The sequence below is a fragment of the Heteronotia binoei genome, chromosome 13 (assembly GCF_032191835.1).
Source record: "Heteronotia binoei isolate CCM8104 ecotype False Entrance Well chromosome 13, APGP_CSIRO_Hbin_v1, whole genome shotgun sequence".
NCBI lineage: Eukaryota > Metazoa > Chordata > Lepidosauria > Squamata > Gekkonidae > Heteronotia > Heteronotia binoei.
The window spans coordinates 25,974,910-25,997,888 of NC_083235.1; the positions used below are offsets into that span (position 1 = coordinate 25,974,910).

Consider the following 22,979-nt stretch of genomic DNA (forward strand, 5'->3'; position numbering starts at 1 on the left):
CTGCTTAACCCTGTAATAAATCAGGATAAGAAAAAAAAGTGTCCCAGATTATAATAAGGGTAGCTGCCTGTCTTCATGAGCCGATGAGGTTGCTGTGATCCTCCAGGCAAAAATCATGCCAGGGGGTCCTCTCTGTGGCTGAGTAAAGACTTGAACTTAGGCCACTTTGATCCAAGCCCAATGTTCTCACCAGGAGTGGAATTCTAGCAGAAGCTCCTTTACATATTAGGCCACACACCCCTGATGTAGCCAATCGTCCAAGAGCTTACAAGGCTCTTTTTTGTAAGCTCTTGGAGGATTGGTTACATTAAGGGGGTGTGGCCTAATATGTGAAGGAGCTCCTGCTAAAATTCCACCCCTGGTTCTCACTATAGCACCACCCCACCCCATAGGCTACAGAAATGCAATTGAATCAGTTAAAAGCCGCATGAACAGATGAAGCTGCCGTACATTGAATCAGACCCTTGGTCCATCAAAGTTAATACTGCCTACTCAGACTGGCAGCATCTCTCCCTTCTCTCAGTGTAGGCCTTTCACATTCCCTACTACCTAATCATAGAACTGCAGAATTGGAATGGAGCTCCAGGGTCATCTAGTCCAACCCCCTGCGCAATGCAGGCAATTCACAATTACCTCCCCCACCCCACGCCCCCAGGGAACCCTGCTCCACGGCCAGAAGATGGCAAAAAACCCCCAACAATTTAGCACTGATGCAGCCCTTCCTGCCCTCCCTCTCATAATCTGTCCAAGTACACAGAATCAGCATTGCTGTCAGATGTCCATTCAGCCTCTGTTTAAAAACTTCCAAGGAATTAAAGGAATCTTTTAATTGGAGATGGCCGGGATTAAACCTGGGACCTTCTGGATGCCAAACAGGTGCTCTACCACTGAGCCCTGCCCTCCCTTAATGGCTACCTCAGCTGGTGGGGGGGAGAAATTTAATCAGTGGCCAGCCTTGATTTAGCCCAGGGGTGACCAAACTGCAGCTCAGAAGCCATTAGTGTCTCTTTTACGCATATTGTGTGACCCTCAAAGCCTCCACCACCCTGCTGGCCAGTTTGGAGAAGGCATTTGCCTCTTTAAATCACTTCCTCAAGCCAAACTGGCCAGCAGCTTGGAGAATGCATTTCAGGTTGCTTTCTTTCCACCTCTTCTTCCCCCATCTATTCCTCCCTCCCTCCAATATCTGATGTTCATGTCTTGTGGCTCTCAAACATCTGATGTTTATTCTCTGTGACTCTTACCTTAAGCAAGTTTGGCCACCTCTGATTTAGCCCCATCGTTTCTGGGCCTGTCCTAAATGGACAGGAGGAGGAACAGCTGGGTTCCCTTCTTAGCTCTGCTGGTGAACTATCAGGGCAGGGAATGCATCCCCCGAATGCTCGGCCGGCTTCCACTGACTCCCCTCCCTGTATTGCTTCTCTCCGCTGCAGCACATTAACAACGAGCACATCCACGGGGAGAAGAAGGAGTTTGTATGCCACTGGCAGGACTGTTCACGGGAGCAGCGGCCCTTCAAAGCACAGTACATGCTCGTCGTCCACATGAGGCGCCACACGGGAGAGAAGCCCCACAAGTGCACAGTAAGTGGGGTGGAGGGACCCCAAAACGACTGGCTGGTTTCCAGCTGGCGTATCTGGGGAGAGAGGCAGGGTTGGCACGAGGGAAGCATCAGTCCTAGTATTCTGGGCCTGCTCACAGCACATCGAAAGCACAGGAAAAGCCAACGGAGGCAGCAAGAGCTGGCCGGTTGTATGTCTCCATCTCTAGGTGTGCACTTGCCTGGCCAGGGCCAGAGAGCTTCCATGCACAGGGTTTTCAAACTGATATCTTCAATAACGAGGTCTTGCTTCCAACTGCAGATATCTGAATAGACTGCTGCACTGCTGCTAAACAAATTTCTCTGCCCACTTGGGGGAACAGGTGTGAAGAAAAACCAGAGATCTTAACAAAAATGTGTTGGAAGCAATACTCCCTCTACGCTGCGGAGTCTTGTGAGCAAAAATCCTACTTCATGAGCTACCGGCATTAAAGTTGTGAGCTACTGCATACATTAGTCTACTCTGGGGCCATTTTTCCTGAGCTAAGACAAAAATGTGTGAGCTGGAGGCTAAAAAACTGTGAGCTAGCTCACGCTAACTCCGCTTAGAGGGAATGCTGATTGGGAAAGGGAGCTGTAAGCGCCCTCCAGTAGAAAAAAGCATTGGTTGTACATGGACAGTGCACTTAGGGTTGTTCTGCAGAGGCCACTGAGAGCTGCAGCAGGCCTAGTGGCGGCTATTGCAGACCCTGGGAGCCTGGCGGCAGCTGCAACACAATCTGGGAGCCACCACCAGGCTTGGCCACAGTGGACACCGCTTCTTCCATTATCATGAAGCTGGGACCAAAGTGTGCTTGTGCAAAGACAAAAATTAAGGCTGGATGCAGAAGGCACCCTCCCTATTAAACTTTGGAACCTTCTTGTGGAGAATGAGCTTTGTTAGTATACATCTAAGTATTTGAGCGTCCACAGAGTCGGGTTTAAACATTCAGGCATTTTTAACTGTTCATTAGAGCAGGGAGCAAAACACAGCAGACAAACTTGGAAGAGAGTTAGCCTTAATCTTGAATAAAATGTGCACTGCAGTGAATTTATGCCAAGGAGGGCAGAGTTCTCATACCTGTCAGGGTTGGGCAGATAAAGTATGCCGTTGCACAGAAGGGCTGCATAAAGACAAAGCAATTCTCAGTGCCATTCAACAGGTCAAAACGTCTTCTGTTGCAACAACTCTGAAACACGCAGGAGTTCTGCCATCCCTCTCCCCTCACCACTCTGGTTATATGGCCTGTGAATCATGTGTGTCTGTAATGGGTTAGTGTAGAATGTACATGCTATATATATAAAAGCCCAGGCGTATTGGTACTTTCTGATTCTCCCATTGGCCCATGATGCTCACTTCCTCACCCACTGGTCCATCAACTGCCACTCAACTTGTTTATGTCCCATTGACTTTTTTAAAAAAAACTGTGTGTGTGTGTATATCTGGAAGTCATGGTTAACTTTTTGTGACCCCTACTGGGGGCTTGGACATTCAGAGAGGTGGCTCTACTGCCTGCCTCAGCATCCCAGCCCTGGTATTCCTTGGAGGTTTCCCATCCAAGTACTTGCCAGGGTTGGCCCTGCTTAGCTTCCAAGATCTCATGAGATTGGGCTTGCCTAGGCTATCCAGGGCAGGGGTATTTGGCACTTCTTCAACATATGCTTGCAGTGTCATCCTAAGGCCACCCTTCAGATCTTATTAATTTCAATGGACTTAGAAAACTGTAACTCTGTTTAGGACTGCATTGTTGGTTGTGAATGGGCAGGGTTGGAGGCCTTGTGGGATGGTTTTGGGTGCAAAGCCTCGAGCATGGAGAAGGAAATTCTGATCTGGGGTTGGAAGAGACAAAGGCCCTCCAAGGGGTCTCCCCTTCTGCTCTGTCAACCGTCACAACCTTGTCATCCTACAGTTCGAAGGGTGCAACAAGGCCTACTCACGGCTGGAGAACCTCAAGACCCACTTGCGCTCCCACACGGGCGAGAAACCCTATGTCTGTGAGCATGAGGGCTGCAATAAGGCCTTCTCCAATGCCTCTGACCGAGCCAAGCACCAGAACCGGACACATTCCAATGAGGTATGGCATATGCTCCAACAACCCCAATTTACCAGGGATAACCCTTTTGTCCAGATATCAAACACTGTCCCTCTTGAAATCACTGTCTTAATTTTATCCTGATTCTTCCATTTGGGGGGCGATTTTGTGAGATGCATTCCAAGAAGGTTGCAAGCATCCATGTGCACTAGAGACCTTCATGTTTCAGTTTGGAGGTCACTAGAAATTGACTGTCCTTCCCTGGGTCACTAGAAATTGACGATCTAAGTGGGAAGGAGTCTGTGTGTCTTGATTCTTTGGTGCATGCATGCAAATGTACACGTGTGGACACGAAATAGCAGTGCCCTGCTTTCATCCCAGCCCCCCACCCTGTAACACCTCCCCAAATGTCTTTTTATCTGAAGAAGTGTGTGTGTACACAAATGCTCATCCCTTGGATAAAATTTTGTTGGTCTTAAAGGTGCCAGTGGACTAAGAACATAGGAACATAAGAACATAAGAGAAGCCATGTTGGATCAGGCCAATGGCCCTTCCAGTCCAACACTCTGTGTCACACAGTGGCCAAAAAACCCAAGTGCCATCAGGAGGTCCATCAGTGGGGCTAGAAGCCCTCCCACTACTGCCCCCCAAGCACCAAGAATACAGAGCATCACTGCCCCAGAGAGAGAGTTCCAACAGTACACCGTGGCTAATAGCCACTGATGGACCTCTGCTCCATATGCTTCTCTTTGTTCTGTTGCTTCAGACATATGCAGACTCTTTGTTCTACTACTTCAGACCAACAGGGCTGCTCACCTTGACCTCTCCAGATAATCCAGAGGAGTTAGCTGTGCTAGTCTCTTGCTGCAAAACAGAAGAGTCCAGTAGCACCTTTAAGACTAACAAATTTTACTGTAGAATAAGCTTTCGAGAAACATGAGCTCGTGTTTCTTGAAAGTAAAATTTGTTAGTCTTAAAGGTGTTACGGGACTCTTTACTGTTTTGCAGATACTTAATGTAGCTTGAGCTACAGCTGTTTAACCAGATCCATCAAGAGATTAAGCAGGCTTTTCTTTTGCAAGAAAACCTTTCGATCCTGTTTCCTAAAAGTGCCCAGTACAAACTGTAGTCAGGGTCAGCTTGGCCACTGGGCAAACTAGGCGATTGCCTAGGGTGCTGACCTTCTGGGGCCGCTGAATTGGGTGCCCCCATGTGACTTGGTGACATTCTCAGTGTGGGGGGCAGAAGTTAGCCTTGCCTAGGTGACAGACTGTCTAGGGCTGGCCCTGACTGTAGTGGGTTACTAGAATACAATCGGGGTTTTTTGTAGCAGGAACTCCTTTGCATATTAGGCCACACACTCCTGATGTAGCCAATCCCCCTGGAGCTTACAGTAGTAGGCCCTGCACTAAGAGCCCTGTAAGCTCTTGGGGGATTGGCTACATCAAGGGGGTATGGCCTAATATGCAAAGGAGTTTCTGTTACAAAAAAAGCCCTGAATACAGTGTTTGGCAGGTGGAGAAACACCTTTAGAAATGTGAAGGGTGACCCTTAATATATGAGAAGTGGAGTGCTGGCTATACACAAGTGTCCTTTTTAAAAATCTGTAAAGTGTTGGAGGGAGTGATGTGGAGACAAGCCCTGACCTGCAGACAGGATAGTCCTACGTCCAACTTGCTTCATAGAGCTGACCTAGATTGCGCTATACAAGAGTGCAGGAACTCATTTGCATATTAGGTCACACTCCCTGATGTCAAGCCAGCCAGAACTGCGTTCCTGCTTTAAAAAAAAACCCTGGTTACACCCTTCTAAGTCTGTTGAAGTCAGGAAGGTGTAACTCTGCCTAGGGTTGTGCTGTTGCTGAGAGCCAAAATGCATATTATGGTCACCATGGGTTTAACCCCTGGCCACCATTACAATTTTAATAGAAATTTGACCATTTAAAAAACCTTCATAGTGGTTTCGGTACTTGAAAAGGCATGTGGGGGGGGGACAAGATCGCCTGGTTCTCCCCACCAATCAATATTGGCCCCTCATGGCATTTTTTTAAAAATGGTCAAATTTCTCTGCAAAATGGTATTGATAACCATGAGTCAAACCTATGACTGCTGTAATGTGTAGTTTGGTTCTGACACGCTGCATCCTGTGGTACGGTCCCACTCAATGCATAATGTAGAGGCAGATCAACCAAGGAGGTTAATGCAGTCTCTGAAGCTCATGGAAAGGTTCTGATGATCTTGTCGGTATTCCGGCAGAAACCCTATGTCTGTAAGATCCCGGGCTGCACCAAGCGCTACACAGACCCCAGCTCTTTACGCAAGCACGTCAAGACGGTGCACGGGCCAGATGCTCACGTCACCAAGAAGCACCGCGGCGATACGGTGCCCAGCAGCCGGATGCTGGCCCTCCATGGAGACATGAAGCAGGAAAGGGATAGCGAGGGCAGGAAGGAAGAGGGCAAGCTAATGGTGCCTGACTCTAACTTGGTAAGTACCGCAGATTGAATGAAATCAAGGCAACTTAAATTGATAAAGGGAGACCGGTGGGTGAGAGGCAACTAGGGATACTGTTCCCCAGGTAGAGTGGGGAATCCCTGAGCTTCCCTAACAAAATTATTGATTCCCAGGATTCTCTGGGAGACGGAATGACTCCTAATCCATTAAGTGTAATATAAGTATCTCCTGACTGTCTGTCTCAGAACATGCCCTGAAATCCTCTGCCACGAAGGTTATCAACCTCAGGGTGGGAACCGTGGCCTTCTCCCAGAATTAAAACTCATCTCCAGACAAGAAATATAAGCTCCTCTGGGGAAAAAGTCTAGCTTTGGAGGGCGGATTGTATGGCATCACGTGCCTGCTGAGCTCCCACCCCAAGTGCTACCGGTACCCAGGCATCATCCCTAGATCTCCAGAAATCTCCCTGGCCAGAGCTGGCAACCCTCTAAGACTGTGACAAACTGACTTCCTTGCAGGGGAGGAATTCTAGCAGGAGTTCCTTTGCATATTAGGCCACACATGCCTGATGTAGCCAATCCTCCTAGAGCTTACAAAAAAGAGCCTTGTAAGCCCTTGGAGGATTGGCTACATCAGGGGTTTGTGGCCTAATATGCAAAGGAGCTCCTGCTAGAATTCCACCCCTGCTTCCTTGACAGGTCAACTGATGTGGCAAGAATTTCCTGATCTGGCTGAGCTTGGGAAGCAGCAGCTTTCATTAGTTGCTCCGCCCCCTACAACTGAGGGGTAGGGTGGGATGCAAGTCTCATAAATAAATTTACCCCCACTGGTTGCAATTGGCCCTTTCAGTTAGCTGACTAAAAGTTCCATTGGTTAAACTACCAATTAGAACTGGCAGCCCTGTTAAAATGTACCTTTGTGTACATCTCAGGAAGCAGTAAGAGGGACTAATAACTTCTTGCCAATGATGTGGATCATGGTTTCTGTTAATTCCGTAATTATGATATTCTTAGTTTGGATCTGGTTTTGTTTAATGTTTTTGTAAGGTTTTTTTTTATGTTGTAAGCCAGCCAGAGCCGCTTGCTAGGTGGGGCGGGGTATAAATTGAAAAATTAAATTAAGTTAAATTTGGGGAGCCACTGTAAGTCACCAACCACAATCTAACCACGACCCTGTCTGCTCTGCCCCCCCCACACCCCCAGAAACCGCAGCCCAGCCCTGGGGGCCAGTCGTCCTGCAGCAGCGAGCGCTCTCCCTTGGGCAGCGCCAACAACAACGACAGCGGTGTGGAGATGAACGCCAACACAGGTGGCAGCTTGGAGGACCTGTCGGCGTTGGAGGAGCCCTCGGAGCTCATGGGGACCTCGGGGCTGTCGGCCTTGCGCAAGCTGGAGAACCTGCGAATCGACAAGCTCAAGCAGATGCGCAAGCCCTTGTCGGGAAAGGGAGTCAAGTTGCCTTCCATCTCTGGAGCAGGTAGGTGGGCAAAGTTCAGTGGAAGCCCAAAAGCTAGACCGTAGGAAAGTCATAACAATCCAGTTGTCCAGGTTTTCCTCTAGATTCTGTGTCTAGGGATAGTGCAGTGCAGGGGGCCCCAACCCCCGGTCCGCAGACCGGTACCGGTCCGCAGCCTGTTAGAACTGGGCCACACTGCCCTAATCAGCTGATTGGTGGGTGAAACGGTGGCAGCGACCTGCTGAAAAAGCGGTACCGCCCTTGCCTCCTCTCCACTTCCTTCCCATGCCCAGGGAGGAAGTGGGTAGGAGGCAAGGGCAGCACAGCTTTTTCAGTGGGTTGCTGCCACTGCCGCCGCGGTTTCCCCCACTGATCAACTGATCGGGGGGGGGGGGGGGTGTTGGCCTTTAAAGAGCCGGGGAGGTGCTTCACTGCTCCTTCCTTGGCCTTAAACTTGTGAAAACAGAGGGAGGAGGAGGCACTGCGGGGGGAGGCTGAATTTGGTGCCCCCACCTTGCCAGTCTTCCACATGGTGGGCGGGCCAGTCCTGGGGCCAGTCCCTGAGTCAAAAAGGTTGGGGACTGCTGGTGTAGTGGTTATGGGAATGGGCTGGGATCTGAGATACTCAGGTTTGATTCCCCAATCTGCCATAGAAGCTGGCTGGGTGACCTTCTGCCACCCACATGCTCTCAGCCCTAACCTAGGGTTGTTGTGAGGATAAAATGGAGGAGAGAAAGCTACTTGGGTTCCCCTTTAGGAAGAAAGTTGAGGTATAAATGCTAAAAATAAAGAAATATGCTGTTTGCTGCCCCAGATCCCCAAACTTTTGTTTAAACCAGGGGTGGCCAAACTGCGGTTCAGGAGCCACATGTGGCTCTTTCACACAGAATGTGTGGCTCCCAAAGCCCCCACCACTCCTGTTGGCCAGCTTAGAGAAGGCATTTCTCTCTTTAAATCACTTCTTCAAGCCAAGCCGGCCAGTAGCTTGGAGAATGCATTTAAAATTAAAAGTTGCTTTCTTTCCATGCTTTCTTTCCACTTCCCCCCATCTATCTGCCTTCCTTCCTTGCAGCTCTCAAACATCTGACGTTCATGTCTTGCGGCTCTCAAACATCTGATGTTTATTCTACGTGGCTCTTATGTTAAGCAAGTTTGGCCACCCCTGGTTTAAACGAAATGAGATCTTCAGTCCTTGGATAGCTGAAGATAACAAAACAAATCCTGCAGGGAGATTTCACCAAATGGCTGATTGAGAAACAACACTGCTGACCCTTGCTGTCTTTCTAGGAGATTCAGCCCAAAAGCGTTCAAAACACACCGTGATGAAACCCCTAGAAACTAGCTTGAAGTCATATGCAAGTAATATATTCAGATTTGTTACCAATATGAATATTAGCTATTCCAATAACAACATTGACAAATTCCAATAACAACATCACCAAATTCTCACTTTGGTACCTGCCAGAGATGTAATAGGTAGGAGACTGAACTGCGCGAAGCTGATTATTGAACAAATCCGTCTTTGACAGCCTGTCTTTGTGAAACACCTTTAAGCTGGCAATTGCAACAGACGGATCGATTTTTCAGGAAGAGATTGACACATTTGTTCACGTGGGATCACATAGAGGATCTGTTTGCAATTTTCTAAGGATTTTTTTTCACATTTTCTGAGTGTTTCTGCCTTTTTCAAGAGATAAACCTTCACAAAAACTTGGAACTTAAGAACATCGATTAAGAAGATATGGTACAAAGGTCACTTTAAGCAGGGGTGGCCAACAGCAGCTCTCCAGATGTTTTTTGCCTACAACTCTTATCAGCCCCAGCCATTGGCCGTGCTGGCTGGGGCTGATGGGAGTTGTAGGCAAAAAACATCTGGAGAGCTACCGTTGGCCACCCCTGAATTAAAGGACTACCTAATGGGACTGTATAAAATTGTGTAACTGGTTTTGCACTTTCCGATGGAGACTGTTAATGTGGTTTATGAATTAAATCTGTTCAAGTTGTTATTGGAATAGTTACTACTCAGATTAGTAACAAATTTGAATGTATTAGCTACATATGACTTTAAGCTAGTTTCTAGTGGTTTCATCGCTGTATGTTTTGAGTGCTTTTGGATTGCATCTTTTTCTCATGGTTCTCTCATTTTGGTTTCTGCCCTCCTAGCCAAAGCAGGGAAGACACAGTTATGGCCGCTTCCACATGGCAGGGATTCTCTGTTCTGCATTCATTGCTACACAGAGGCAGGCAAGGGCAAAACCACCTCTGACCATCTCTTGCCTTGAAACCCCCATGAGTGGTCGCCGTAACTCATTGACAACTTGAAAGCGGTTTTACACACACACACAACTGCTGTAGCCCCTGGGTGTCCCAGCTGAGAAAATTATGTTTGGGGTGGGGGGAGGGTGCTGGCAGAATCAGCCTATGGGTGCCTGGGAGTAAAATTCCAAGCAACAGTGCTCACGACACACATCTGATTGTGCAGACTCGGAGAGGATGTGAGGAAAACTTGTTAGACTACAGTTGCCAATCCCCAGGTGGGCAGGGGAAACAAAACATAAAGCTGCCGTGATATTCAACCTCCAAAAAATTAAACCAAGAGTCAAAATTATACAAAAGTATCAAATACAATTGTTTTACAGTCAGTGAAGGCAATCCCTTTCAATCCCTCCAAGGAACGATATATCATCAGGAATCCAATTCCTTCTTCTCAAGCAAATAAATGCCAGATACAAGAAAATTGATGGTGCAATATTATGCAGTCAGCGATCATAAGGCAACAGGATTGTGCTATTGTTCCTGTTTCGCGTTATTAGCTTCTTCAAGCTTCTCACAATTAATATTCACATACTGGGAAAGAACGCCATGAATTTCAATCACAGAATGACACTCCAACAGTGATGATTATTTGGAACAATGACCCATTTCGCACTCAGCTTACCCCGCGGTCACGTTCCTCTTCTCTGCGCAGTGTCCATTGGATTTCCCACTATCTGCGTTGGAGTTGCAGGAAGTGTCGTGGCTTTTGCGCAGCAAATGGAAACTGGTTTCCGTTTGCTGCGCAAAAGCTACGACACTTCCTGTAACTCCGGGGCAGATAGTGGGAAATCTGACGGACGCTGTGCAGAGAAGAGGAACGTGACCGCAGGGTAAGCTGAGTGCACAGTCGGTTAATATTATTTTCATGCCTATAGACATAACTCTACTTTAAAGCAGTTCCTATACTGCTTTGTTGGATCAAAGACTGTTCAGCACATCAACCTTGTGTGTTTGTGTTCTCTGTCCTGGTAGCCTCTTTGTTTTGCTTCTTCACAGGCCCCCCTCGAGAGATGTCTGGCCTGTGCGGGCCGCCCTCCACTGTCTCACATCGACGCATCATGGAGCTGTCATCCGGTGACCTGCCCTCCTTGCCCGTGCCAGGGGAACGCCGCGGTAGCACCACCAGCACTGTCAGCTCAGCCTACACCGTCAGTCGTCGTTCTTCCATGGTGTCTCCTTATCTGCCGGGAGGGGGAGCCCCTAATGGGCTGGGGCCCCCTGATGGGTATGACCCCATCTCTCCGGATGCCTCAAGGCGCTCCAGTGACACCAGCCACTGCGGAGGAGGTCTTCCGGGGCTGGGGAACCTGACGCCAGCCCAGCAGTACCGTCTCAAGGCCAAGTATGCTGCTGCAACAGGCGGGCTGCCCCCGACTCCTCTACCCAACATGGAAAGGGCTTGTCAGCCCGGCTTTGTAGGGGATTACCCGGGCTCTGGCCCGCCTCCTTTCATGCGAAGGCACAGCGCCAATGAGTACCACAGTTACAGCACTGGCATGCTCCACCCTCACCTAGCCCCGAATCACAACACCCGCCGGGCCAGCGATCCCTCTCAGACTGTGGGTGAGGCACACCCAGTTCCCAGAGTGCAACGGTTCAAAAGTCTCAGCAACATGAGCCCGGCCGGCATGGGCAGAGGAAGTGGGCAGGCGATCGGGGGCTCTGACGCCAACCTGCAGCGCCACCTCTTCTCGCCACGCCCACCGAGCATCAGCGAGAATGTCTTTTTGGAGAGCGCGGCCATGGAGAGCGGCAGCCTGGCTGGAGAGCCGGAACTGCTCGAGATCGAACCGTACCTCGGCTACCAGGAACAAAACTACCCGTGCCAAACAGTGAGCATGGAACTCCAGAGTGACCCGGCTCTCAGGGGCACCCCCAAAACGCTGCCTGACTTGCAGATAAGCCCGGGCAGCCACGGGCAGCTCGAGGGCAGCTTTGAGCAACCGGATTACATCCAGCCTCCCTGCCCGATGAACCCAGTGTTCCACGCGGCACGGCAGTGGGACAGCAACAGCTCAGGGATGAACCCCCCACCTCCTGCGGGCATGGGGCAGTGCCACTCTACCCAGTACCCACTCCCGGACGCCAAGCACATTGGAGTGGATCCTGGCAGCAGCGAAGGCCAGCGGGGCGCATTCCAGTTTGGCCAGCCGCACATCAAAGCTGAACAACAGTTCCAAACGGCCAATCCGGCCCTCGCCTCTTGCCAAGGCATGAAGCAGCAGCCTTACAGCCAGGTGCTGCCGATGTGCGGAGGCGGCGAATACCCGGCGGCGAGCCAGCAGGGCCCTTGCTTCGGCATGGGGCCAGCCCCCGGCAGGAGATCCCAGACCCCGATGCTGCAAGTCAAGGAGATGATGGTGCGGAGTTACGTGCAGTCCCAGCAAGCTCTGATGTGGGGTGAGCAGCAGCCGGGCGGCGACATCCTGATGGGCGTGGACGGGATAGAGAGCGGGCAGTGCCATCAGCACCAGCCTTACCCCACCCCCAAGTACCCCAGCTACCCCGCCAGGCCCCCGTCAGCAATGGATAACAAAGCACTTTCCGGTCCCAACAGCCAGTGTTACAACCCGGGGATGGTCCCACATCCGCCCGGCGGGCCCAAGCCGCTGAGTCGGCAAAGCAGCCTGAGCTATGAACCCTCTGGTGGGGATGCCAGCCCCCGCCGGATGATGCGCCTGCCCCCTCTCCACGGCCCCGAGGAGGCATGTTATCCCAGCCAGATGCACGTGCAGCTGGGCAAAGCACCCGGGACCAAGCTGATGGGGGCCCACCCTAGGCATCATCCCCCGTCCAGTTGTGCGGCCGAGGATCCGGGCGGGCCCTACCCCCCCGGGCTGGACGGCCTGAAGTCAGACTCTTTCTCTTATCTGCCCGAGGAGCAGGTGTCCAACAGCCTGGACACCCTGGACTTGGAGAACACCCACTTGGACTTCACGGCCATCTTGGACGAAGCGGAGGCCATCGGCCCCGGTTCCCCCGCTGGCGTCCCGGCCAACATGGCTGTGGGGGACATGAGCTCCATGCTGAACTCCTTGGCAGGGGAGAACCAGTTCCTTAACACCCTGTCCTAGTAGGGACTGCCTTACAGCTTCAGGGGCAGGGTTTTGCTTCTAACTGAAACCAGATTGGTACGAGAAGTAACAAAGGTAGCTCTTACTGGGCTGGACTCAATAACCTAGGGTCAGGAATTGGGGTGGGGGGTCTTCGCAGAGGAAAAGGACCCCGGCTGGTAACATCCAGGGTAGTTCTTGGTACCAAACCGCATCTGTTGTGCATACTCAGACCTCTTGAATGAGTCTCGGCCTTACGTAAGGGGCTGGTGATGGATGAAGGCCGGGAATCTGCAGGAAAGGGAGTGGCTTCATATTGTAGCAGGAGCTTCTTTGCATATTAGGCCACACACTCCTGATGTAGCCAGTTCTCCAAGAGCTTACAGGGCTCTTAGTACAGGGCTGTCAGCTCCAGGAGGATTGGCTACATTGGAGGGGTGCGGCCTAATATGCAAAGGAGTTCCTGCTACAAAAAAAAGCCCTGCAGTCCACTCTCTGAGCTGGCAGAGCAAACTCAGGAGCTCCTCACAAACAACCGCACTGAAGCCAGTGCTCTTGGTAAGCCTCATTCCAAAGTGCCTCTTCCCCCAGGGTCCTCCACCTGTCCCACAGTTTGAGGGTAGCTTTGAGCCCATGGTGCACTGTTTCAGAGAGTCTTTTGACATGGCAACCTATCTTGAGTTCTTTTGATCACAGACAGGGTTTTCTCCACCCCATGCAGAAAGGTTTTTTAGGCCAATATCTTTCCTGCCTGGATTTTGTAGGCTGGGTGTAAGCTGGTGAGTAGATTCTTCCTACAAGATTAGGGAGCCCTGTGGTGCAGAATGGTAAAGCTGCAGTACTGCAGTCCGAGCTCTCTGCTCACAACCTGAGTTCGATCCCGGCAGAAGCTGAGTTCAGGGAGGTGGCTCAAGGTTGACTCAGCCTTCCATCCTTCCAAGGTCGGTAAAATGAGTACCCAGCTTGCTGGAGGGAAGGGGGGGGAAGTGTAAATGACTGGGGAAGGCAATGGCAAACCACCCTGTGAAAAGTCTGCCGTGAAAACGCTGTGATGTGACATCACCCCAGAGTCGGAAACAACTGGGGCTTGCACAGGGGGCTAGCCATCAGGCATGAAGGACAACCGAGAAAAAGCCACTCACAGACCACAATGCCGTAGAAATTTTCTATTTGCGGGTCTGTGCATAGCCCTGTCCTGTAAGAACTCCTGCCCGGGTGGCTTCTCTGTTCCAAACGTACCTCTCCATTGTCCCCGTGCTACACCTGGAAGATAGTGGTCAAATGGCACTTAAGCAGTGTTATATACTTTTCCAGGGCCCCATGAAGGTACACTTGACCAGCTGGAGAAACCTGTAGTCGTCCCTAATAAGCCAGAGAGCGTCCCTGTCCCTAGATTGTTTCAGGCTGAAAAAACAGTGCAGGGGAGGATGCTCAACTCCTTGTCCACGTGTGCCATTCCCCCAATCAGAATCACTGAACTCCTCGTCCACATGTGCCATTCCCCCAATCAGAATCACTGAACTCCTCGTCCACATGTGCCATTCCCCCAATCAGAATCACTGAACTCCTCGTCCACATGTGCCATTCCCCCAATCAGAATCACTGAACTCCTCGTCCACATGTGCCATTCCCCCAATCAGAATCACTGAACTCCTCGTCCACATGTGCCATTCCCCCAATCAGAATCACTGAACTCCTCGTCCACATGTGCCATTGTCTCAGTCAGAATCAGGAGTTGAATGCACAGGAGTTGAAGAGAACATGCAGGCCATGTCCAACTGTTATGCGGGGTGCAGACACCAGATCCGTCCTTTGCACCCCGTAATGTGGGGGGAAGGAAGCTGCAAACAGAGGGGGACCAGGTTGCAAGCCCAAATGTTCATGTGCCTTGAAATCTCCTGATATTGCGGGAAGCCACAAGGACTCCTGCCTGTCCTCCCACCCCAAGCCATGTCATCCAACACCATCCCCATGCCCCAGCCCCACACCTGCTGTGATGGTTAGAGCTCCTGGTATGCCACAAAGCAAATAGAGAAGGGTGAACGACAGGGCAGTGGGAGGGAACGTATGGATGGGGTCCAGGTCGCACATTGCAACCCTCCATTACATTGTTCCCCCTACACTGCAGACCAGGCTGCCCATGAGCTGAATCAAAGGCAGACAGGTGCAACTCTTGGCCCCTTGATGGCACTTTGGTGGGAGAAGCTGTGTCAACTAACCACACAGCTATAGACAGGGGCTGTTTTGTAGAAAAATAGGTGGTAGAGCTCGCCCAGGGATTGTTATGCAGCTGCACTTACCTTTCAATGGACAAGGAGGTGGAACTCTCAAGAGGAGGAGGAACTCTCCGAAAGGTTCAGGAGCTGCGCTTCTATGAGCTCCCACTGAATCTGAGGCCTGGCTATAGATATATGTTTTTTTTAAAAGATAGCTCTCCAGGGTCTTGGGCTTCCCTACAGCACTTTACCCAAGGCCTGCTTAAGTGAAGACCCTGGGGGATTAACCTGGGCCCTTCTGCATGCAAAGTTATGCTCTCTAACTCTGTTTATAGTTCATCCCCTCCCTCCCTTCTTCTCAGGTCATATCACCGAAATGACTCAGGGGCCAGAATTCCCAGGTCCAAAATCCTCTGTGGAGCAAAGAGGTGTGTGAGCCAGAGAGGTCTTGTTCTGGGTGGATTTTTCAAACAAGCACAGATCTGGCAAAAGTCAGTGTTGTGATGATCTGGGAGATCTCAGGTTGGAGCCAGGCAATCTCCCCACCCCCAAGTCTCAAAGATGATGCGTGCAGAAGTGCTGTCGCCTCTGTCTTTTCCGAGAAGCAGGTTTTGGTAAAGTTTCAAAAACTTGGTTCGCCAAGGTCATCGAGGATGACAAAAAGAAAAGCAGGCACACGTAAGGCAACCACATTTTGACCCTACCGCTCCCAGCTTTCTTTAAACAGAAGCCTATGTCTACGTAACATTTAAATGCCTTTCATTTAGGGGTCTTTTGCTTGGACCCTGTCTCACACAAACAGGAGGAGCAGCATTCCCATTTGTTGCAACCTGCCTTCTGTGCACTCCAAAATTATGCTCCCTGGCAGGGGGTAGTGAATCTCTAGGAACATCATGGGGGAAATGTGGGGGTAGGGGTCCCAGCTTTGGGTTGGGAGAGAGGAGGGACCTCCGTGGGGGGTATAATGCCAGAGAATTCGCCTTTCACGGTGGCCATTTCCTCCAGGCGGACTGACCTCTGTCAGTTGTGATAGCGGGAGCTCTCCAGCCACCACCTGGAGGTTGACAACTCAGAGTGGGGAGATCTCTGGACAAAAGGGGGAAATCAGTGGAAACAGTTTTTCTTCCAGAAGCAGGACCTGAGCTTCAGAGCCAAAGGGGGGATTTCTCTTTTCTGAACAAAAACTTCTGTTAAATCTGAGAAACCAAAGAATATATCCCTTCACTCCCTGCCTTCTAGTTCTCGTTTTGTATCTTTTGTTCCTTTTATATATATTTTAGCCTGAAAGCCAAACTGATTCCTGTCCTCACCAGATGACTTTTTTTCGTCTTTCAGAAGAGGGAAGAAGGTGTTAAAGCAAAAGGGGGTGTGGGGAGGAACACAAACACATTTTTCTAGGCATATCATGACATGTATTTTGATGGTCTGTATATAGTATATACGTGCGCGAGTATTTTTTACCTGTAAATCTTTCCCCGCCCCCTTTCTTGCTCCCTCTTTGTCTTTCTTTTTTTAGGGACAAAAAACACCAATATAAAATAATTAAAGAAAGTATTTCTTCAAGAAACAAAAATGCTTCAAACCGTTGCTTTAATATCTCACAAGAGAATTGTATCGTTCAGGTTTGGCACACGGATGCCCTCTGGTCCATTCCTGTAGCTTTTTGCCTCCCCCAAAAACGTTTCTCATTATGCCCATGGTTATCTGGGAGTAGACAACTCATAAGAACCCCCTTTTACTCAGGGGTTTTTTTGCAACTCCTTTGCATATTAGGCCACACCCCACTGATGTAGCCAATTCTCCTGGAGCTTACAGTAGGCCCTGTACTAAGAGCCCTGTAAACTCTCGTTGGATTGGCTACATCAGGAGTGTGTGGCCTAATATGCAAAGGAGTTCCTGCTACAAAAAAGCCCTGCTTTTACTTAATTAGATGATCAGATGTTGTTCCCAAAGATATCACTTCCTGGGTCAAAACACACTTGAGCCTGAGGATCTGTGCTCACACACATGAAGTTGGCTTCTACTGAACCAAGCCATTGGTCTATCAGTCAGTATTGTCTATTCAGACTGGCAGTGGCTCTCCAGAGTCTCAGGCAAGAGGTCTTTCACATCACCTACTGCCTGGTCCTTTTAACTGGAGATGCTGGGGATTGAACCTGGGACCTCCTGCATGCCAAACAAAGGCTCTTCCACTGAGCCACAGCTCCTCGCCCCATCCAGGTATGTGCAATTAAGCTGCAAAAAGTAGTTCATGGGGGAGGCAGAACATGGATGAGGTTAGCAGAGCTAAGGAGAAGGAAGGTCGGCCGATCACGTTTTCTCCTGGCATTTCCTTGTTTCCAGGGAAGGCAGCCAGCATCCTTTGGGCCACAAATCATCACCACCGTAGCAAGTCAGTGAAACATTAGGAAGAACTTCAAGACAGTTGAAGTGGTTCCTCAATGTAACAGATTTCCTTGGGAGATGGTGGGCCCTCCTACTTGGAGGTTTTTAAGCAGGGGCTAGATGGCCTTGTGACAGCAATGCTGATCCTGTGAATTTAGGCAGACTGTGAGGAGGGCAGGAAGGGACATGAGCCAGTGCCCAGCTCTCCTGGCTCCTTCTTACATGCCTGAGGCAATGCCAATCACCACTTTGGGGTCAGGAAGGAATTTTCCTCCAAGCCAGATCGGCTCAGGGATCCTGGAGGTTCTTCTGTCTTCCTCTGGGCACAGTCACTGTGGGCAGTGAGACAGGGAGGCAACTGTGACTATCCTGAATTGTGCAGGGGTTGGACTAGATGACCCTTGAGGCCCCTTCCAGCTCTTATGTTTCTAAGTCATCAGCAGCTTCACCATTCTTCTCTTGGTTCCTTCTAATGATTAACTCAGTGGTTTTCAAACCTAAAAGGACCTAAAAGTAGGCTAGGAGACCAAGGGTGGGGAAGAGGAATAGGGAAAGCTGGAGACTCTGGCATGTTTGGTTTGTAGAATACGTGGAGTGCAGGGCTTTTTTTGTAGCAGGAACTCTTTTGCATTTTAGGCCACACCCCCCTGATGTAGCCAATCCTTCTGGAGCTTACTGTAGGTCTGTAAGAAGAGCCCTGTACAGTAAGCTCTTGGAGGATTGGCTACATCAGGGTGTGTGGCCTAATATGCAAAGGAGTTCCTGCAACAAAAGCTCTGATAGTGTGCAAGAAATATAGCTGCTCACTCATATATTTATTAATACTAAACATGAAAACTGTTCATTGTTAATTGATGTTAAGATCCTGGTGCTTTCTGCTTGCTGGGGCTAGAGAGTAGCATGGATTTACTTGTAAGTGAGTGCCATAACCTATTGCCCTTTTAGTAATGGGCTCCTGTTCCAAACAGTCTGAGAAGCTGTGGACTAAACCGTTCCGGCTCATTGTGTCAGGAGGGAGGGCTCCAGCCACCTGGGGCTAGCATAGCCATGCCCAGCCAAGCCAGTCTGCAGTCGGCTGAGTGACTGATGCCCACCGCAGCTGGAGCCCTCCTTGCCTGCAGATGACTCAGCCAGCATGCTCCCTTGTGTGGGGGGGAGGGGGGAGATTTGCTGGTGAGTGGATCTGCTGGGAGGGAACCCTAAACAGCCAGCAAAATGGATCTTGGTGATTATCCGTCCCCTGCGTCACACTGAACATTCGGGAACTGAGAGCAGAATCAAGATGTTGCAAGGGAAACTTGGGCTTCCTAATTCAGTGTCTCTCATGTAACGTCAAGGATGGAGCTCAAGGGTTGGATCCAGTCTAAATCGGCAATTGATGTGGACGCCTCTAACTGCTCATGTTGTTCCTGCTCCTTCCCCTCGTGTTGTTCCTCAAGGTCACCTATTCCGCCCCCTCCCCCCCCCCGAACAGCATTTCATGGAAATCAAAGGGCTACAGTGGGAGGAGGAGTGTTCTGATCGAAAATTTAGTCTGGGATCCAACCCTATCAGCATAGAGGGGCTTTTCCATGGCACAATCTGAAGGTAGGGGCTTAAGTCATCCTATGACTGCCGGTTCTCTGCTATAACCCCCCCACAGACACGTAGATAGTTGTAAAGCTTAAGGGAGGAGATGAATTTCCTGGAGGAAACTGGTGAGTACAGAAGAAGCCCCCTTCCCACCTGCTGAATCTCTCCCCCTTTCTTCTCGGCAGACCTGCAGCTGAGTTGTCCAGTTCCCTTCTCGGGCTGCCTTGAGGAACTCTTGTTTGGTATCAAAAAACTTGACACATGGAGCACTAAGCAGTGCCTGGCCAGGAATTGTGGCAAACTGCACAAGCGGCCTAGGAGAAGTTAGAACGGATAAAAGGAAGTACTTCTTCACCCAAAGGGTGGTTAACACACGGAATTCACTGCCACAGGAGGTGATGGTGGCTACAAGCACAGACAGCTTCAAGATGAGAATGGATAAACATATGGAGCAGAGGTCCATCAGTGGCTATTAGCCACATGGTATTGATGGAATTCTCTGGGGCAGTGATGCTCTGTATTCTGGGTGCATGGGGGGGGGGGGGCAACAGCGTGAGGGCTTCTAGTGTCCTGGCCCCACTGATGGACCTCCTGATGGCACCTGGGTTTTTTGGCCACTGTGACACAGTGTTGGACTGGATGGGCCACTGGCCTGATCCAACATGGCTTCTCTTATGTTCTTATGATGAAACATCCTGAGAAAACAGATGTTTTTGTTCCTAGCCCCAGCAGGACTTCAGAAGCGAGGAGAGGTGGTCAGATGGGCACGATCTGCCCTGATGGTGCAGTGGATCTCCCATCCCAAGCCAGAAATGCAGGAGTTAACTTCAGCCCACTGAGGAGCTGGGGTGTACCTGTTTCTGCAAGGAGCTAGGAAAGAGGTGGCCCACCTCTTCTTATAATGACAGCTACCTCTAAGTAATAACCCAACCACCCCCAGCTACTTCTCTAACTCCATCTCTAGCACAGTGGTCCCCAACCTTTTTGGCACTAGGAACCAGTTTTGTGGAAGACAATTTTTCCATGGACTGGGGGGAGGGGAGTGATTTTGGGATGATACAATTGTGCACTTTATTTTGGTGTAGTGGTTAAGTGTGCGGACTCTTATCTGGGGAAACCGGGTTTGATTTCCCATTCCTCCACTTGCAGCTGCTGGAATGGCCTTGGGTCAGCCATTGCTCTCACAGAGCTGTCCTTGAAAGGGCAGCTTCTGGGAGAGTTCAGCCCCACCCACCTCATAGGGTGTCTGTTGTGGGAGAGGAAGGTAAAGGAGATTGTGAGCCACTCTGAGATTTGGAGTGGAGGGCAGGATATAAATCTAATGTCGTCATCTTATCATTACTACATTGTAATATATCATGAAATAGTTATACAACTCACAGCCTGGTTGATAACAGGCCACAGACCAGTACCCCATCCCCTCTAGCACGATACCAAGTTTTGTTGTGTCCTAGAAGCAGAATAGGGGCTAGGAAGAGCAGCAGGAATGAAGCTACCTGCTAAGCAGCACAGAGAAAAATCCTGTAAAATAAAAGCTTAAAAGGTGTGTGGGGGGGTATAGTGTGTCTCTTTTTGCAATCTTTTCCTAAGTTTACTAGGAAGCACACAGGCTACCGATAACTTATGAGCTACCTGTTAGAGATCCCAGAACTAGGAGCTATGGAAGGCACCAAAGTCCTGCACTCAGATGGCTGGGAAATGATTACCAAGCGTATACCATCCAGATTCTGTTCACACCTCTCCTGAAACCCTAGGGCTCCCGAGAAAACCCAGGCACTGTGGTGCTGCAAAGAGACAACGGCCTTATGAGAAAGAAACAGGAATCTAAGTCATGACCAATGAACTGTTTCAAAGCTTCTTTAGCATGGATGTACCTTCACATCGTATCAGTGGTGGCCACCTATTGGGCACCCAGTTTCCTGAATGGTTTCAGGGCCACGATCAGGAACCTGTAAATTGGTATAAAAACCAGAGCAAGGCAGCCTGGCATATCAGAGAGAGAGAGAGAGATGAGAATTGTAGAGAGAGAGATGAGGAATTGTAAAGTTGAATCACCTGAGGCCTCCCAGATGCCCGAGCGATTTAACAGAAGAGGCACTAGCGACTCCCTGAGGCTCATGGCTTTCTTGACTCCCAGCCTGGGCCAGGAGAGAGGAGTCTGCCTTATGCCCTCTTTTGAGCTCTGGGCTTGGTGAGCTGTCCTGATGAATAGCAGGCTTTTAAATAGCAACTTGCCTGGTCACCACTGGAGTAAAAACTGTGAACAGGGAGCGACTCGGCTCTCTTTTTGTTCCCATGATGTAGATGAGCCATCAACAACGAGCCTCAAGTAGATATGGGCAAAGTGTCTTGTGAGCTCGAAGCTGGGGAACTTACTGACAAGGCTGATGGAGGGTGTCGGGTGAATAGGGTTCCAGGGACAGGCTCCTGTTTCCACAGTGTTGCTCAGCAATAGACATAGTGCCTAAGGGACTGTACGGGACTTAGACCGATCCCATTCTGCCTTCTGTGTTTTGCCTTAGCTGCACTTGAGGAAGCTGAAACAGACAGTGCTCGAGATGGGGAGTGCTGACAAAAGTCTTCTGTCGGCGATATCAGCTTTCAAGTTTGACTCAGCCTGAAGTTTCTGAAAGATGGCCCTGCGACAGCCTAAAGCCACCTCCTCCTGTCCCATAGCATGAGTCACTGATGCTAAGCTGGACCAGTAGCAATGGCACAGAGCCTGGTAAAGCCAATGCTTGCTCCAGGTTGATAGTGATCTGTGATCCAGAGTACCTTTAGGATACAATCGTCAGGGACAGAGGCAGGTTGCTGGCAAGGTCATTCAGTGCCTGAAGCCACAAAGATGCCAGGAAACTCCGCTAGGAGTAGCTCCACCACTTGGTTCTGGTACACCATGCCCTCCACCAGGCTGGCCACATCGCATTCGTGTCGCATCAGCGTCGGCCCAAAGACGATGCCGATGTTCTGCGTGGTCATCCGATTGACATCCGAGTGCTCCATCACTCTGAAGGAAGCGGAGAGAACAGAAGGGAATAGAAACACCTCCCTTTGCCAACTTCCATTTAACATGCCCATAGCTATCTATGTCTTTCTCAAGCGTGGCCCGCATCTGTGGATATCTAAAGTGATAGAACGGGGCCACGCTGACACCAGACAGGTTTTTCTTCAAACTAAGGAGACCTTCCAGAGGTCTCATTAGGTTTCCAGAGGTTTCATTGCAGAAAAATGAGACAGCTTTTAAAAATAAACTGTGGGGGGATCGTCTCAGTGCCAAATTAAACCCTGTGGAGGCTCCTAGGCAGTCAAAATCTTGGGGGGGGGGCTCACAAATTAGCTCCTAATATGTTTTTAATTTTACCAACCAACAATTTTCATAAGCCAGTTTAGAACACAAAGCAAACATTAACAACCAGGGAAAACCGGCGGGGGGGGGGAGGGAGCCAGCGCAGGCATGGGGGCCCATAGGCCGGTGCCTACTTGGCCTATTTGTTAATCCAGCCTTGGGTTATCTGCACGTGCAGAAAATGCACTTGCCTTTCTCTTCAGAGCTGTTGGCAACATGGCCATCTGGGAAGGTTCCCAGGCCCAGCTGCAGGGGGCGCTGGTGCTTGGGAGGTTCTCTGGGCTCTGCCATAGCAGCACTGGTGACTAGGAGGCTCTCTAGGCCTGGGGGAGCTCCCAGACTCTACCGTTGCTGTGACCAGGCCTGGAGGCCTGCCCAGCTCAGAGATAAGGAAGCTGCTCTGGGTGCAGGAAAAAGCAAGTGGCAACGCAGTAAAGAACAGCAGGAGAAACAAAAAACTGTGTACAAGAAATAAATATATTCCAAAAATTTATAGACTCTATGTCAATTTCTTAAACACCCAGAGATACCAAGTAACACAGTAAAAACAATTTCTTTCATGAGGGAATGC

The 22,979-nt window shown here is 50.0% G+C and overlaps 2 protein-coding genes across 4 annotated transcripts in view; one reads left to right on the forward strand and one right to left on the reverse strand.

Moving 5' to 3' along the window:
* GLI1 (GLI family zinc finger 1) overlaps nt 1–13,009 on the forward strand; it is a 177,198-nt gene extending 164,189 nt beyond the window's left edge. For both annotated transcript variants that reach the window (XM_060252976.1, XM_060252977.1), the window contains 5 exons: nt 1,434–1,583; nt 3,490–3,654; nt 5,868–6,098; nt 7,268–7,541; nt 10,833–13,009. In XM_060252976.1, coding sequence (XP_060108959.1) covers nt 1,434–1,583; nt 3,490–3,654; nt 5,868–6,098; nt 7,268–7,541; nt 10,833–12,910 — 2,898 coding nt within the window. In that variant the 3' untranslated portion in view covers nt 12,911–13,009. The remainder of the gene's footprint in view (nt 1–1,433; nt 1,584–3,489; nt 3,655–5,867; nt 6,099–7,267; nt 7,542–10,832) is intronic.
* Nucleotides 13,010–20,903: 7,894 nt separating this feature from the next.
* ARHGAP9 (Rho GTPase activating protein 9) overlaps nt 20,904–22,979 on the reverse strand; it is a 37,433-nt gene continuing 35,357 nt past the window's right edge. For both annotated transcript variants that reach the window (XM_060253312.1, XM_060253311.1), the window contains one exon: nt 20,904–22,069. In XM_060253312.1, coding sequence (XP_060109295.1) covers nt 21,883–22,069 — 187 coding nt within the window. In that variant the 3' untranslated portion in view covers nt 20,904–21,882. The remainder of the gene's footprint in view (nt 22,070–22,979) is intronic.